At 38.1% G+C, this 16,524-nt stretch overlaps 1 protein-coding gene across 2 annotated transcripts in view; it reads right to left on the bottom strand.

The window, feature by feature from the left end:
* Positions 1-16,524, bottom strand: part of LOC132550642 (DNA mismatch repair protein Mlh1-like) — a 106,385-nt gene that overhangs the window by 17,669 nt on the left and 72,192 nt on the right. For both annotated transcript variants that reach the window (XM_060214733.1, XM_060214734.1), the window contains exons 9-14: positions 15,565-15,677; positions 13,655-13,748; positions 11,852-12,005; positions 8,807-8,858; positions 1,311-1,494; positions 571-692 (exon numbers count right to left, since the gene is read on the bottom strand). In XM_060214733.1, coding sequence (XP_060070716.1) covers positions 571-692; positions 1,311-1,494; positions 8,807-8,858; positions 11,852-12,005; positions 13,655-13,748; positions 15,565-15,677 — 719 coding nt within the window. The remainder of the gene's footprint in view (positions 1-570; positions 693-1,310; positions 1,495-8,806; positions 8,859-11,851; positions 12,006-13,654; positions 13,749-15,564; positions 15,678-16,524) is intronic.

Genomic DNA, 16,524 nt, shown 5'->3' with positions numbered 1-16,524 from the left:
CCCAGGCTATAGGCTGTTGACTGTCCCAGGCTATAGACTGTTTACTGTCCCAGACTATAGACTGTCGTCTGTCCCAGGCTATAGACTGTTGACTGTCCAAGGCTATTGACTGTTGACTGTCCCAGGCTATAGGCTGTCGATTGTCCCAGACTATAGACTGTAGACTGTCCCAGACTATAGACTGTTGACTGTCCAAGGCTATTGACTGTTGACTGTCCCAGGCTATAGACTGTTGACTGTCCCTTGCTACAGACTGTTGACTGTCCCAGGCTATAGACTGTAGGCTGTCCAGGCTATAGACTGTTGACTGTCCAAGACTATTGACTGTTGACTGTCCATACCATAGACTGTTGACTGTCCCAGACTATAGACTGTTGACTGTCCCAGGCTATAGACTGTTGACTGTACTAGGCTATAGGCTGTTGACTGTCCCAGGCTATAGATTGTTGACTGTCCCAGGCTATAGACTGTTGACTGTAATAGGCAACAGACCTTTGATCTTCCAGTCTGTTAATTGTCTCAGGTTTTAGTCTAGTTAAGTAACTGATAATTCATTAGTTTGATCCTTACCTTTATGGGCGTCATCTTTTACAGTCTGCTGAAGGGAGAGTACACTGGACAGCTTTATTTGACGCTGTTTTTGTTGTGTTTTTGGCTCAGTATCCTCTTTTGAACTTGTAGTTTGCTCTTTGCTGTATGAAACATATATGACAATATAAATGTCATTTAGGAGCATTTAATCAGAACTCAAACCAAAGAAATATTTCTCTTGTGATTCTAGACTTTAATAGGGAGAGAACATCAAACTCACAATTCCTTGCAATAATTACTGATTATCACCAAACTGGCCCACATTTTACCCACCCTTGTGGGAGAGGAGCTGTTTATAAAGATGCCCCACAATGCTTAGAGAGACCCCACTCATATCACTTCCAAGCATTAGGGTGTCTGGTTGATCTAATTCTCTAGACTAATATATTGCACAGTTTGACTGATATTGAAAGTTTAATTATACTAATACTGAACAATCAATACTAATAATGGACAGTTTATATTAATTATGGTCAGTCTGGTCAAACATGGCATTGATCCTCCTGTGGACACTATCACCATATGTCACCTGCCACGACCATCTATCACCAACTCAGACAAAACTTAAACTGGTTTAAGTTTCCATCACATCTCATCACGTCATCTTTAATAACATCAGCCTAAACTGACAAAAGACTATGGCAGGTAATAAACTGTGCAGGGATAGGAGACAAGGACAGGTCAAAGGTCAATGTCTCCATAAAGACATGCTAACTTACTCAATAAAAACCTCTATTGCTGAATTATCTTCATTCCTGTCTGCTCTTCCCTCCCTGTTGGTTGTTGATACTTGGTTACTGGATCCAGCTCCCTGAGTGGTTGGTGCTCTAAGGAAAGTGTCAAGTTTTTGTTCCTTACTGTCAGTCCTCACCATGTGATGCGCATATGTCTTATCTCCAGATCCTATACAGAGAGATGTTTGTCATTACAAGAGTTCCTGGGACCTTGATGGTAACCAGGGAATCCTATCAAATAATTGTCATTAAAAGAGTTCCTGTGACCTTGATGGTAACCAGGGAATCCTATCAAATGTCATTAAAAGAATTCCTGTGACCTTGATGGTAGACTGAGAAACTACAAGAGTACCTAGGACTTTTCTGGCTAATGGAGAAAATATCAAATGTTTGTCATTGTTACAAGTGGTTCAGAGACCTTGAGGTTTACTAGAAAAACCTGGCAAATGTTTGTTACTTAAGGAATTAGGAATTGTGACAATGTTGAACTCCTCCTAATACAACTACACCTAAAATTTCAGATAAATATCTCCAAGCACCACTGAGAAAATGAATGAAAGCTTATTCCTTGAAAATCAAAGGGCCACAACTCTTTGGAAATCAAGGCCAATACTGCTGTTATTTTTGTAACAAGTTGTAGAAATCACCTTGTTAACCAAGTAAGATTACTTGACATTGTATATATATAGTGCAAATGTAAAATCTGCCAAAATGAACAAGGACATCATCATCAAGATCCCCCCACCCATGTTCATTTGTAAAATATATACATTTAAAGTGAGCAACATGGAAAACTAGAAAAAATATCCGCCAATCAGGTCACAACAGCCTCATTAAATATGCGCACAATTTGCCAATTATCAAACTTGAAGAAGGGGTTAAGATAACAAGTCTACCAAGCAAATCTCATCATAATTCATCTGTTCCTTCATAAAGAAATGTGTGGAAAGCATTCAGTTAACAGTGCCAATAGATATCAGCCAATCAGGTCACAGCAGCCTCATTTCATTTGTGCAGAATTTGCTGAACAGTTTTGTAGCCCTTTATCACTGCATACTAATGGCTCAATATCAGCACTATGAGGGCTTTTTGCTTATTGAGATGAAGTCATTTAAGTGTTCTCACACATTTGAGCCCTGTCATCTTGTAAGTGGTCAAGGTCATTAAACTGAAACAAGAGGCCCATGGGCCTTAACGGTCATCTGACAAAAAGCAAGCCAAACCTAGAAAGTGGGTTGAGGTCATTCATTTGAACAAACTTGGTAGCCTTTCCTCCCAGCATGCTACAGACCCAATATCGGCACTCATAGACTTTTGCTTATTGAGATGAAGTCCTTTGTATATTTTAACATATTTGACCCCTGTGACCTTGAAAGTGGGCCAAGGTCATTCATTTGAACAAACTTTGTAGGGCTCCATGCCAGCATGCTATGGGCCAAGTATTAGCCCCCTAGGCCTTCTAGTATTTGAGAAGAAGTTATTTAAAGATTTTGACATATTTGACCCCTGTGACCTTGAAAGTTGTTCAAGGTCATTCATTTAAACAAACTTGATAGCCCTTCATCCCAGCATGCCACAGGCACAATATCAGCAATCTGAGACTTTTGGTTATTGAGAAGAAGTTGTTTAAAGATTTTAACATATTTGACCCCTGTGACCTTTAAAGTGGGTCAAGGTCATTCATTTGAACAAACTTGGTAGTCCTTCATCCCAGCATGTCACAGGCCCAATATCTACACTCTGAGCCTTTTGGTTAATGAGAAGAAGTTGTTTAAAGATTTTAACATATTTGACCCCTGTGACCTTGAAAGTGGGTTGAGGTCATTCATTTGAATAAACTTGGTAGCCTTTCCTCCCAGCATGCTACAGACCCAATATCGGCACTCATAGACTTTTGCTTATTGAGATGAAGTCCTTTGTATATTTTAACATATTTGACCCCTGTGACCTTGAAAGTGGGCCAAGGTCATTCATTTGAACAAACTTTGTAGGGCTCCATGCCAGCATGCTATGGGCCAAGTATTAGCCCCCTAGGCCTTCTAGTATTTGAGAAGAAGTTATTTAAAGATTTTGACATATTTGACCCCTGTGACCTTGAAAGTTGTTCAAGGTCATTCATTTAAACAAACTTGGTAGCCTTTCCTCCCAGCATGCCACAGGCACAATATCAGCAATCTGAGCCTTTTGGTTATTGAGAAGAAGTTGTTTAAAGATTTTAACATATTTGACCCCTGTGACCTTTAAAGTGGGTCAAGGTCATTCATTTGAACAAACTTGGTAGAGCTCCATGCCAGTATCCTCTGTGCCAAGTATTAGCCCCCTAGACCTTCTAGTATTTGAGAAGAAGTCGTTTGAATGAAAAGTTTACGGACGGCGCACGGCGCACGGCGCACGGCGGACGACGACGGACGAAGCATGATGACCTAAAAAACCCTTCATCCCTTCAGCCCAGTTTCTGCATCTTGTGCATCTTGGTTATTGAGAAGTTAAAACTGTAAATTGTCTATGACACATAACAAACAATGAAAGGGAAAAAGTGATTACATGGGTCACTTCAACTTCGACCTAAAAGTCACCATGAACCAATTCAAGCACTTCACATGCATCTTTTCAACATACAAATTTATACAAAGTAAATGAACAGCAGTAAAATTCTTAAGGAATGATGACAGGGTAGGATTTCAGAATAATGAAAATGTAGAATGATGATATAAGAGAAATGCCAGAATGACAGAATAATGAAATGACAAAAAATGATTACACAAATGAATGATGAAATGACAAGGTAACAAGAGGCCTACATGGCCTGTATCCCTCACCTGGTTTTGTTTGCTGAAATAACTTCATTAAAACTAAAGGAAAGGTATTGAAATAATTATTTACCCTTGAATGCCCCTGCCCCTCTGACCCCATCCCCCTCTGCAATAGCCCTCTAACCCACCCCTTCTGCCCCTGCCCCTCTGACCCAAGGAGGTTAAGATGCATAGATAATATAAAACAAAGTACTCTTCACTCAAGAATGTTTCAGATTAAATTTTGGCAAAACTGGATCATTCCTATAGAAGAAGGTTTATAAGGAATCTACTCTGTTTCAGGTATTGTGTTCTGCTCCTTTTGCCCCAGGTAGCCAAGACCCAAGAATGTTTCAGACCACAGGTGGTCAAAATCCATTCATCCCTACAGGTGAAGTAAGATTTAAAAGAATTTCTTTTATTTCCCTTTTTGGGTGCTGCCCATCTTGCTGTTGGAGGCTGAGACCTGCTGTTTATACAAAATTGATTCCGCTTCACTTAAGGATGCTTCAGACAAAACTGATACAGAATCCAGGAAGCCCTTAAGGATAAGAACAATTTTAAACAATTTGCTCTACTTTCCTTATTAGGCCCTGCCACTCCAGCCCCATAGGGCTGAGAAATCTGTTTATACAAAATTTATTCCCTTTCACTTAGCAATGCTTTAGACCAAATCTGAGCAAAATCCAATCATTCCTACAGGAGGAACAGAATTTTAAAGAATGTGTCCCGATTTCCCTCATTGGACTCCCCCCCCCCCCCCTTCACTCTCCTGCCCCAGGGGGCTGAAACCCACTGTTTATAAAAATTGATTCTCCTTCTCAAAACTATTCTTCAGATCAAATTTTGTAATAAACTATTCATTCCTATAGGATGATTAGGGAAAAAAATGAAAAAAAAGTTCCCTTTTGGGCCCCAGCCCCTCAGTACCCAGGGGACTGATACCCACCATTTATCTGTTCTTCTTCCACCATGGATGCTTCTGACCAAATTTGGTTAAAATCTACTTTGTCATTTATGACTAATAGCAATTTGCAGTGCATGCTGGATGCTGTATGGCATAAGCTCACCAGTCTAGTGGACCAGGTATTTTATGGCGGGTTAAAAAATTTAACAGAAATTTGTCACCCTAACATGCTATAGGCTAATTAAATTGGTTTCTTGTCCAGAAGTACTCTGTAGATTTAAACTCATTTAACTTCTGTAGTCTCCTTAACCTTGACATACCTGTCAGGCAGGTGTGTTAATAACTGACCAGTGTGAGAAGTGGTACTATACGCAGGCATAAAAACAAGGGGAGGTAATAACAGATTACTTGATGACAATTAATGTACAATAAATCTCCAAAATTAGAATATATTAGTGTGAGAGGCTTTTGTGGATATCAACCAGCCCTTGTATAAAGGATCAAATCATTGTTTGTGTAACCCGGTCAATCTAGATTTTATTATACAAGTGTCAAGTAATTCATTTGATGAAGAAGCTCAATGGGTCAAAGATTGTTCTCTGTTACTTCTCTATTGAGATATTTGTAGTAGTATCAAATGTCATGTGTTTGCAAACCATGACTTGTAGAAGTCTCTGTCTTTGATTCATATCTAAGCAATGCCGAACTTAATTGGATTTCCAAAATATCTTGAATTAATTTTCAGATTTCAAAGTAAAAACAAAAGTTAGGTTTGACTATAATATATAGGATCACCACTGGAGGTGTGACTGTAATATAAAGGATCAACACTGGAGGTTTGACTGTTATATATAGGATCAACACTGGAGGTTTGATTATAATATAAAGGATCAACACTGGTGGTTTGACTATAATATATGGGATCAACACTGGAGGTTTGACTGTAATATAAAGGATCAACACTGGAGGTCTGACTGTAATATATAGGATCAACACTGGAGGTTTGATTATAATATAAAGGATCAACACTGGAGGTTTGACTGTAATATAAAGGATCAACACTGGAGGTTTGACTATAATATAAAGGATCAACACTGGAAGTTTGACTATAATATAAAGGATCAACACTGAGGGTTTGACTGTAATATAAAGGATCAACACTGGAGGTTTGATTGTAATATAAAGGATCAACACTGGAGGTCTGACTGTTTTATAAAGGATCAACACTGGAGGTCTGACTGTTTTATAAAGGATCAACACTGGAGGGTTGACTATGATATATAGGATCAACACTGGAGGTTTGACTAAGAGACAGAGAAATATTTCTACACAGAAGCTGTCTGTAGACAACTGCCAGGTCAATGTAGCATGTAATAAGAGTGATCGACTTAAATGGTGCGGGCCACTGGGAACAACAAACTCTGTCACTAACAGTCCAGGGATTATCAGTGAGGATGCACTACAATCAAGGTGAGTAGTATTTTCACTAGCTTTCATGGGCTTTTTATTTTTGTTGTTTTCATTCAGTATAAAAGGATTTCTTAATGTATAGAAATAACATGATCCAATATTTTAACATCCGGACCTGGACCTCCGGAAATTTTCTCATTCTATGCCTACAGTAACACAGTATCTCTGTATCTTAGAAACATTTTCCATACACTTCATACCACAGAGATAACAAGCTTCACACTTCATTTTTCTCTGATAAAGGTGGACATTGTCATTGATTTACCACAATTTAATCTTCTACTGGTTGCATTATTAGAAATTTGTTAAGTTTTGTTATATATTATCAGTTACACAGCATATTTACTTAATACACATTAATAAAAAGACAAGAGACCCATGGGGCCTGCATTGCTCACTTGGATGTTTCAGTTTTCACTTCAAATAATTTTTCTTCACTGTCATATTGTTATCTTTTCCCCCCAAACATACAAACCCTCAAACTGAATTTGAAAAAAAACTTCTTCCAAGCAGAAAAAGAACCAATCTACAATTTGTTTCTGATATCGGGCCCTGTCCCTCACCAGACTTTGATCTACTTCAAATAGAGACCTTTACCCAAAGGCATTTCAAACAAAATAAGATTTAAGTACTTTTATTGTAACGACTAAACCAAAGGGAACTGTCAGATAAAATCTGGAAAATGATCCATCCAGTTCTCTTCCAGAAAGCCTGTGGGCCTTATAATGGTTAATCTGACTACAACAACAAATACAAGATAGAGGCTCCATAGATATCAATAACTCTGATGCTCAAACTGCTAACACAGTAAAAACTTTATAAATTCAATGTCTGTAAACATGAAATCCTATTCCTCAAGCATGCTACACAACTACTATAACCCAGGACCTATGGCTTGTTGAAAGAAGATTTTTGAAGCCTTCAATTCATTTGACCCCAGTGACCTTTAGATTGGATTAAAGTCAATCAGTTGCATAAAAGTTGGTTGTCCTTCATCCAATTATGTTGCACAACAAATATCAATGTCCTCAACTTTTTGTTTATTAAAAAGAAGTTGTTTGAAGATTTTAACATGTTTGATCGTTTTAATATTAAAAGTCAGTCAAAGTCATTCATTTAATGAACTTAATAGCTCTTGATTCCAGCATGCTACCGACCCCAATAGCAGTCCCATTGGCCTTTCAGATATTAAGAAGTTGTTAAGAGATTTTGACACATTTGACCCTTCTGGCCTTGAAAAAATGGTCATGGTCATTCATATGAACAGTTTGGAAGCTCTGTGTCCTAGCATGCTAAAGGACCAATATCAACACTATTAGCCTTTTGGTTAATGAGAAGAAGTTCTTTGAATGGAAAGTTTATGCACACAACAATGGACAAAGCACAATGGCTATAGGTCACCTTGACCCTTTGTGTCAGATGACCTAATGACAATAAAATACTTTCATTGTCCAAATCCACAATGGCTTAATGGCCAAAAGGGGACCTATTAGCCAGTTTGGTTTTCTATCAATCATAAAATTAAGAGGGGCCCACCTAGTAAACTTCTTCAGAAATTTTCAAAATCCATCCACTACTTATGAAGAACAAACTTCCATTTTCAAAATCCAAGCTTGCTACCTGTCAGCTATTTTATTTCCTCATCAGTTCAAAGGAACAAGGTCAACTTATACGAAATGAAATTGATTAAATAGCAATAAGAACTTCATTGGTGTCACGATTTAGGCCTTTATTGACCAGGGCTGAAACAGCTGTATAATGATGCAGATTAATTCATCATTTAGCTTTTCTATACAAGTGATACTTGTGCATCATCCTTAGAGAACTTTTCAAGAAGTAAAGATAACAATGTTTCCTACCCCGAAGTCTAAAATGGCCATGTGTCAGGCATTTCATTTTTAAATAAAATCAGTACAACTAGGGACCAAGGAGAACAAACAGAATTTGGGAAAGTTCCATCCAGTATTTGTCAAGAAATAGTAATATCAACATTTGGTGGTAGTAATGACAGTTGGCTGAAATTATACTTAATGACATACTGTTATTATCTTCAGCACTAATTAGGATATATTTACAATTCATCACATCACTTTGTACTGAAACGTTTTGGTAATTAAATGTGTAGAAAATATGCAAAATATACTAAGTACATATGCACCCAGGTCAGATTTAACTCACCTGACACATTGTACTGAAAATGAGAAATGAACTAAGTACATATATACCCCCGTCAGACTTAACCAACCTGACACATTGTACTGAGAATGAGAAATGTGCTAAATACATACATACTCAGGTCTGTTCTAACTTACCTGATGATGAGGCCTTGTCATCTTCTGTGAAGGACACACCAGGAAGCAGGGCCTAAAACACACAATAGCTTAATGGGTCTTTATCACAAGCCTCACAAGATAAAATTGTATTCAATCAACAAGGGCTCCCAGAGGGATCTTGGTGCTCACCATTGTTTGATCTTTCTTTGTTCTTTGAAGATTGGATTATTTTACCTTCTGCTATCTTTTCTTTCACGTTTTTGCTCTTAATCCAAAATGACCCGTCTTTTAGCCATTTTGCTTTTCTGATTGATCCCAAAATTGAACGGGCACAACTAAGATCCAAGGGGACCCAATGCAAGATATTTGAGCAATATGTATTAATATGAATTTTAGAGAGATCCATTCACTGCTTCAATAAACTTTAGAAAAATCTAAACATCAGTAGTTCTCAATAAATAGTGATAACAATCTTTCAACGTAAAAATTGAAGATTTTGGTCTTCCACCCGTTTTGTGTATCTGATCAGTCACAAATTAAACTGACACAACTAGGGACCAAGAGACCTTGGGACCTGTATTTCTCAAAGAAAAAACCATAAGAAACATCATTGAAAAAGTCAAAAAAGGCCACCTGTCTGCCATTTTGTTTCTTCTGATCAGCAGTCCCAAAATCAATCAGGCATAACTAGGGACTAAGGAAAACTGACCTATGAAAGTTGAGAAAGATCCCTCAGACACTTCTCAAGAAATAGTGATAACAAAATTGTTTATGGATGGACGATGGATGGATGGATGGATGGACGATGGATGGATGGACCAAGGATGTAGGGTGATTTGAATAGCCAACCATCTGATGATGATTGGCTAAAGAAGTTGATACTTTCTCTTTCCAAAAACTGGCCAAATATGACAAAAGGTTACTTTGGTTATTAAATATCTTGAAAGTGATATAAGGATATTTAAATTTTACGTACAAAAGAATTTATCACAGCATTCTACTATAAATATGTCATGATGTCATGCTAATGTCAATACGTCATGTTTTTATCAATATATTTTGCTTCTGTCAATGTGTCTTGCTACTATCTATGCCTTTCTATTATCAATGTGTCTTGCTACTGTAATATCATGTGTGACTCTGGTTTAGGGACATGGTGGTTCCCATAGCCCAAACATGCCCAGACATTTCCAGGACCCTCGGTCATTAACTTCTCTAATTTTCCAAGATTTTCTGATGTTAAATTTTAAGACATTAACATTACATCATTAGACTTTTCTGTGACAGTGATCAAAATGTTCTTGATCTGATCTTGATCTTGATTTACTCCTATTCACATGGATATCAGCAGTCCTGCTCAACTAGACTCTTGTCTGTACACCTACATGTATGTTGTGATTAAGCATCTGACTGAGCAAGACAAGGACATTAGGCATGGTGTAATGAAAGGGTACAGTGACTTTTCTTCCAACAAGATGGGTAGTTTTCAGTTGAAGTATTCTTATCTCTATGAGTTAATTGTAAGTTCCATGTTTTGAAGATGTATAAATTGTCCATTGTTCGGGATCGCTGCTGGAGGCTACTGAAGTCAGAAATGCGAAGAAATAAAACTAGTTAAAGTCTGTGTAACAATATTTTGGAAATCAGAATTTATCAAGTGAATGGGATTCTTTATTATACTATAGAGTAAGATACATCAAACTGTGCGTCTATATGTAGTTTATAGAATGGTTGCTACACATGTTCTTGTGAGAAACCTAAGTAACAATAGTAAGTCATTGCCAAATCTGGACAATACTCACTTAACAATTTCAACATTTACCACAGGCAATATATCTGTAGCCGTTTACCTCTACCACAGGCAATATATCTGTAGCCGTTTACCTCTACCACAGGCAATATATCTGTAGCCGTTTACCTCTACCACAGGCAATATATCTGTAGCCGTTTACCTCTACCACAGGCAATATATCTGTAGCCATTTACCTCTACCACAGGCAATATATCTGTAGCCATTTACCTCTACCACAGGCAATATATCTGTAACCATTTACCTCTACCACAGGCAATATATCTGTAGCCGTTTACCTCTACCACAGGCAATATATCTGTAGCCGTTTACCTCTACCACAGGCAATATATCTGTAGCCATTTACCTCTACCACAGGCAATATATCTGTAGCCATTTACCTTTATCACAGGCAATATATCTGTAGCCATTTACCTCTACCACAGACAATATATCTGTAGCCATTTACCTTTACCACAGGCAATATATCTGTAGCCATTTACCTCTACCACAGACAATATATCTGTAGCCATTTACCTCTACCACTGGCAATATATCTGTAGCCGTTTACCTTTGGAGCTTTGGAGCATTCTAACAAGATTTTTAATGCTTATTTTCAAAATATGATTAGAACCAGGTGCAGCTGAACAAAGATAATGTGCTACTTTTGGTAAGTTTCTTATGTTTTATAACAGCCTCAAATTTCTTTCTCTTCTGAAAAAGAATGAAGCACACCACAGCTATTTGTTACAATAAGGGGATGAGACATGTGATATAGATGTATGAAGGCTTAGAGATTAGAACTAGACAATGACATGTCTGTACATCCTGGGATAATGAACCATTCACAGTGTTACTGGCAGCCAAAGCTGCTACTTGCAGCTTAATTCTAGAATAACACAAGAGGTAGGCTAAATATGTAATGAATACAGTATTGTATAAAATTACTGATACAAAGCGGTTAATTTATTTGTATTCATGTTTTATGCTCTGCGTTTAAGTGGTTTTGATAAAATGTTTCACTCTGAGAGGTTTGGTATACTGTCTGTTATAGACGATATGTATACCTGTGTAGTAGGTGATATGTATACCTGTGTGGTAGGTGATATGTATACCTGTGTGGTAGGTGATAGTTATACCTGTGTGGTAGGTGATATGTATACCTGTGTGGTAGGTGATATGTATACCTGTGTGGTAGGTGATATTTATACCTGTGTGGTAGGTACACAGGTAGGTGATATGTATACCTGTGTGGTAGGTGATATGTATACCTGTGTTGTAGGTGACATTTTTACCTGAGTGTAGAAGGTTCGAGATGAGTTGGACCCCAGCAGTTTTGCCTCCACAGCTGTCTGTACACTTTCTATAATGGCATCCTCATGCAGAAAATGAACTTCATGTTTTGTAGGATGAACATTCACATCGACATTCTGAGGGGCGATCTCCAAGCTGTAGATATACAAGAGGCCCAAGGGGCCTTAACGGTCACCTGATGAATATTTGTCAATAATCTGGGGATTTTAAAATGTTGCAAAAATGTAACAACACTTGTGCAGGACCGTGTGTAAAACATCTGTACCAAGTTTGAACATGATCCACCCAGTGGTTCTTGAGAGGAAGTCCAAAATGTCTTTGCCAAACAGAGGCCAGGGTTGCATATTCACATAAAGCAAATCATGTTTTCATTTACAAGTTGAAATATAGCTTAGTAGATATATGTATAGCTAAAGTATACAAAAAATCAGATCAATTTCAAGTCTATCCACAATCTTTTCCTTTCCTAATACAATAAGGCATCCAACTAAAAAATCTCACATAAAACAATGTGAAAAAATCTTGTGGTACTTCTGAGACAGGAATATATATGTATCAAGGCTGAGAAATGTAGTGTTACCACAGGTATTGAACCATATTATACATGTAGCTCAGAACATAGAAGGTTCAGCGAGTAATAAGATCCGGGTTTGATGAAAGATCTGGCTACACATTTTTTCTCGCCTATATGGTTGTCATAAACACACAACATGTCTTTATTAAAGATTAATATGTAACAAATATCAGAAGAGCTAATTTTGGACCAGTTATTTTTATTCTCACAAACTTTGCAGTCTTTTCCCTAAAGATCATCTATATGAAGTTACACTTTTGGTTCAGGACAACAAGATTTGCTAAGATTTAACAAATTCTACCCCTTTCTACCCCTTAAATATGGCCCCATTGAGGCCACACCTTTTTCTATTGTAAACTTAAAGAAGCTTACTTTACCTCATTTTACTCCTTTTTTACCCCCACCTGGGGCCCCTATTGCAGCCATTACTTTTTTTTTTACTAAATGTGTCTTATTACACAGATGCTTTGTGCTTAGTGTGGTTGTAACCCAAAAACATGGTCAATGCCATTAGAACCCATTTTCAAAAAAAAATCTAACTGACTCCTTTTTGCCCCCCATGAGGCCCCAGAACCCCTCCGACACTTTTTTTTCAAATCAAAGTCACATGTTCTTCACTAGAGGACCCTATATACTAAATTTGGTTGAAATCCGTCAACTTTGAATTTTGACCCCTTCTTAGTGCCCCCTGGAGGGCCTGTTTTTTTCTAATTCGCAAACTTTGTAGAACTTGCTCTAAGAATAATTAATTTTGAATTTTAAGAAAATCTGATACTTGGTTCATAAGAAGAAGATTGTTGAAGATTTACCTAATTTTACCACTTTTTGCCCCCTCCTGTAGCCCCTATTGGTACCACATCCTTTTCTTTCACAAACTTGATGCATCTTACTATAGGGATACTTTGTGCAAAGTTTGGTTGAAATCCATCCAGTGGTTCTTGAGAAGAAGTTGAAAATGTGAAAAGTTAACGACGCACAACGGACGACGACAGACAAATCATGATGGCAATAGGTCACCATGAGCCTTTGGCTCAGGTTACCTAAAAATCCAGCAGTATATCAAACATCAAACAGCTAGAATTATTAGACAGAATTAATCCCAGGATCTCTTATAAAACAGCGGATGGAATGGTAAGAGTAAGCTATATATATTTGGACTGTTTTAGACTAGTTTTGGATTTCCGATTATTATTGAATAATGAGGACTAACCTGAGGTACATAAATGGATGGGAGTTCTTTGGCAGATAGGCCTGATATACTGTGTCCAGGGACTTCCGCAAGGCAGTGGAATCCACCAAGCGATCTGTGGACAAATCAAAACTCTATTGTTATGTATCCAACACAATGTCCAGCTCTTCAATATGACATCCATGATAAACTTCCTAAGTTACGACTAATCACTTCATTGTTTTCATCATCAAGGGTGTCCTTCTCCTACCCGTGTAACCTCATTGTGACAATAGGCTAAATTCCTGTCTGTATGGCCCTCGCCCATTCAGGGAGTCAGTCCTAGAATATGTATTTCCCTTCTAGCAGATGGTCCTTTGGACAACTAGTGGGTCAGTCCCTGTATCTGTAGGCCCCTGAGACAACTAATGGGTCAGTCCCTGTATCTGTAGGCCCCTGAGACAACAAGTGGGTCAGTCCCTGTATCTGTAGACCCCTGAGACAACTAGCGTGTCAGTCCATTTATCTGTAGGCCCCTGAGACAACAAGTGGGTCAGTCCCTGTATCTGTAGGCCCATGAGACAGCTAGTTCGACAGTCCTTGTATCTGTAGGTCCCTTTGTTGACCCAGGGTCAGTCCCTTTATCTGTAGGTCCCTTAGTTGATCAAGAGTCAGTCCCTTTATCTGTTGGTCCCTTTGTTGACCCAGGGGGGTCAGTCCCTTTATCTGTAGGTCCCTTAGTTGATCAAGAGTCAGTCCCTTTATCTGTTGGTCCCTTTGTTGACCCAGGGGGGTCAGTCCCTTTATCTGTAGATCCCTTAGTTGACCCAGGGTCAGTCCCTTTATCTGTTGGTCCCTTTGTTGACCCAGGGGGGTCAGTCCCTTCATCCGTAGATCCCTTAGTTGACCCAGGGTCAGTCCCTTTATCTGTTGGTCCCTTTGTTGACCCCGGGGGGTCAGTCCCTTCATCTGTAGATCCCTTAGTTGACCCAGGGTCAGTCCCTTTATCTGTAGATCCCTTTTGATTAATCAACATACAGTCCCTTTTTACAGTCTCTCAGCTACACAGAGGTAAATGATATTATTGAGAAACACGTGTTATTTGGTAGTTACAGGAAATTATAATATCAACAGAAAGCTGACACCACATTATCATTATAATAAATATGATCTGGTTTTGACAGTGGTAGTGTCAGCTTCATCCTTTCAGATTCCTGTAAATGATAACAAGAGGCCCAGGAGCCTTCACCGTCACCTGAGTTATAATGCTTCTCGTAACATGTCACAGAGATGATTTTGTTAAAAAAAAGTAAGATAACTTTAACTACATTGTACACATAATACAAACATAAACTGTGCATAACATTACCTGCTGTCCCATGCTTAGGCTTCTAACCAAGTTTGAATTAAAGAGAATTCAATTCAACATATAAAATCTTCCATCCATCAACAGTAGAACATCTTTGAAATTTCAATCAATTTGAACCAATTTTGACACCGCCTATCAGCCCACAGGGGTCATCCAAGGTCAATATGTCTGTCTCATTAAACTGTCATCTTCTACTAATAATTCTAACCAAGTTTGTACTATTTCTAAAGAAAATAAACAAATCATGTTTAAAAATGTAATTTTCATATAAACTACAGTAAAAATTTACCCCCTCCCCACGGGGGAAAGTTGACAACTTGGGGATCGTGAAATTTACAAATTTGGTAAAACATCCAAGAAGAGTATTTGGTTCTACTTTATATTGGCATAGAAAGGAGAATGTTGTTGAAATTTAAGTCAATTTGACCCATTTTTGGTGCTTTTTTTTCACTGATGTCATTTAAAGAGTTTTCCAGTAGAAGTCGCTTATGTATGCTTATGACGTATGACACACAATGCATGTTGTTGAAGAGATCCCAATAGGTCACCCTGAGCCTTTGTTTCAGGTGACCTCAAAACTTACGATTTATGAAGAGAAGCATTGTACACTTCTTTGTAGAATAATTAGCATTTGTCACAAATCCATGGACTTTAAAACACAGCCTGCTGTCCTCGTGTTCAATTTCCACCAGCTCCCTGAAATATTACAAATAAAACTGCAATAACTACAGACAGTTAGAAAATCAGGCTCACAGAATACATCTCCCTCCATTCTCTGGGTCAGTTAGGCTCTTAGAATACATCCCCCCTCCAATCTCTGGGTCATCTCTCTTGTCTCTTGGTCAGTTAGGCTTTTGGAATGCATTCTTCTCTCAGAATACATCCCCTCTTCACTCTCTCATGACTAGAAGTGATCTTTATTATAAAGTTGAAGAACCCCCAATCCCAGGTCATGGCATAAGCTAACCAGTCCTTTAAACCAAATGAGATGAAAAATTCTTTATCTTATTTCAATGTACTGTACCTATATTTTTCAAATGTTGATGAACTGTATCTCATCGCGATCTATTTTAATACACTGTACCTTATCTATATATAATTATATCAAAGTGTACCTATATTTATCTAATTTTAACAAGAGGCCTAGAGGGCCTGTATCCCTCTCCTGGATATTGAAGTCTATAATGCAAAACTTCACATTTTTTCAGAAGGAATATATTTTCCCTGATGAGCCTCACCCAACGTATGGCTTCAATATTCCTAGGGGTGGGGACAGAGATCAGTTGTTAAACTCTTGATGTCCAGCAAGGCTTTTAAGTTATTAGATGTTAATCTCAAAGGCTTCAAAGATATAGTCTGTCCTGGGGTGGGACCACATCCGAGGACAAATTATCAGTTATGATTGTGTTATCTCCTGATGCTCAGCAATGTTTTAGTTATTCAGCTGGAATCACAACTGTTTCCAAGAACCAAACATCAAAATGAACTGTTGATGGTGCAAAGTGGACAATATCCTGCAATTCCTGAAGAACAATACAGATTT

Source organism: Ylistrum balloti, unplaced genomic scaffold, assembly GCF_031769215.1.
Source record: "Ylistrum balloti isolate Yb309-2 unplaced genomic scaffold, AGI_CSIRO_Ybal_v1 Utg370138, whole genome shotgun sequence".
Lineage (NCBI taxonomy): Eukaryota > Metazoa > Mollusca > Bivalvia > Pectinida > Pectinidae > Ylistrum > Ylistrum balloti.
Note: the sequence above shows the minus strand (reverse complement) of the source record. Positions and strands in the feature narration are given on the sequence as shown.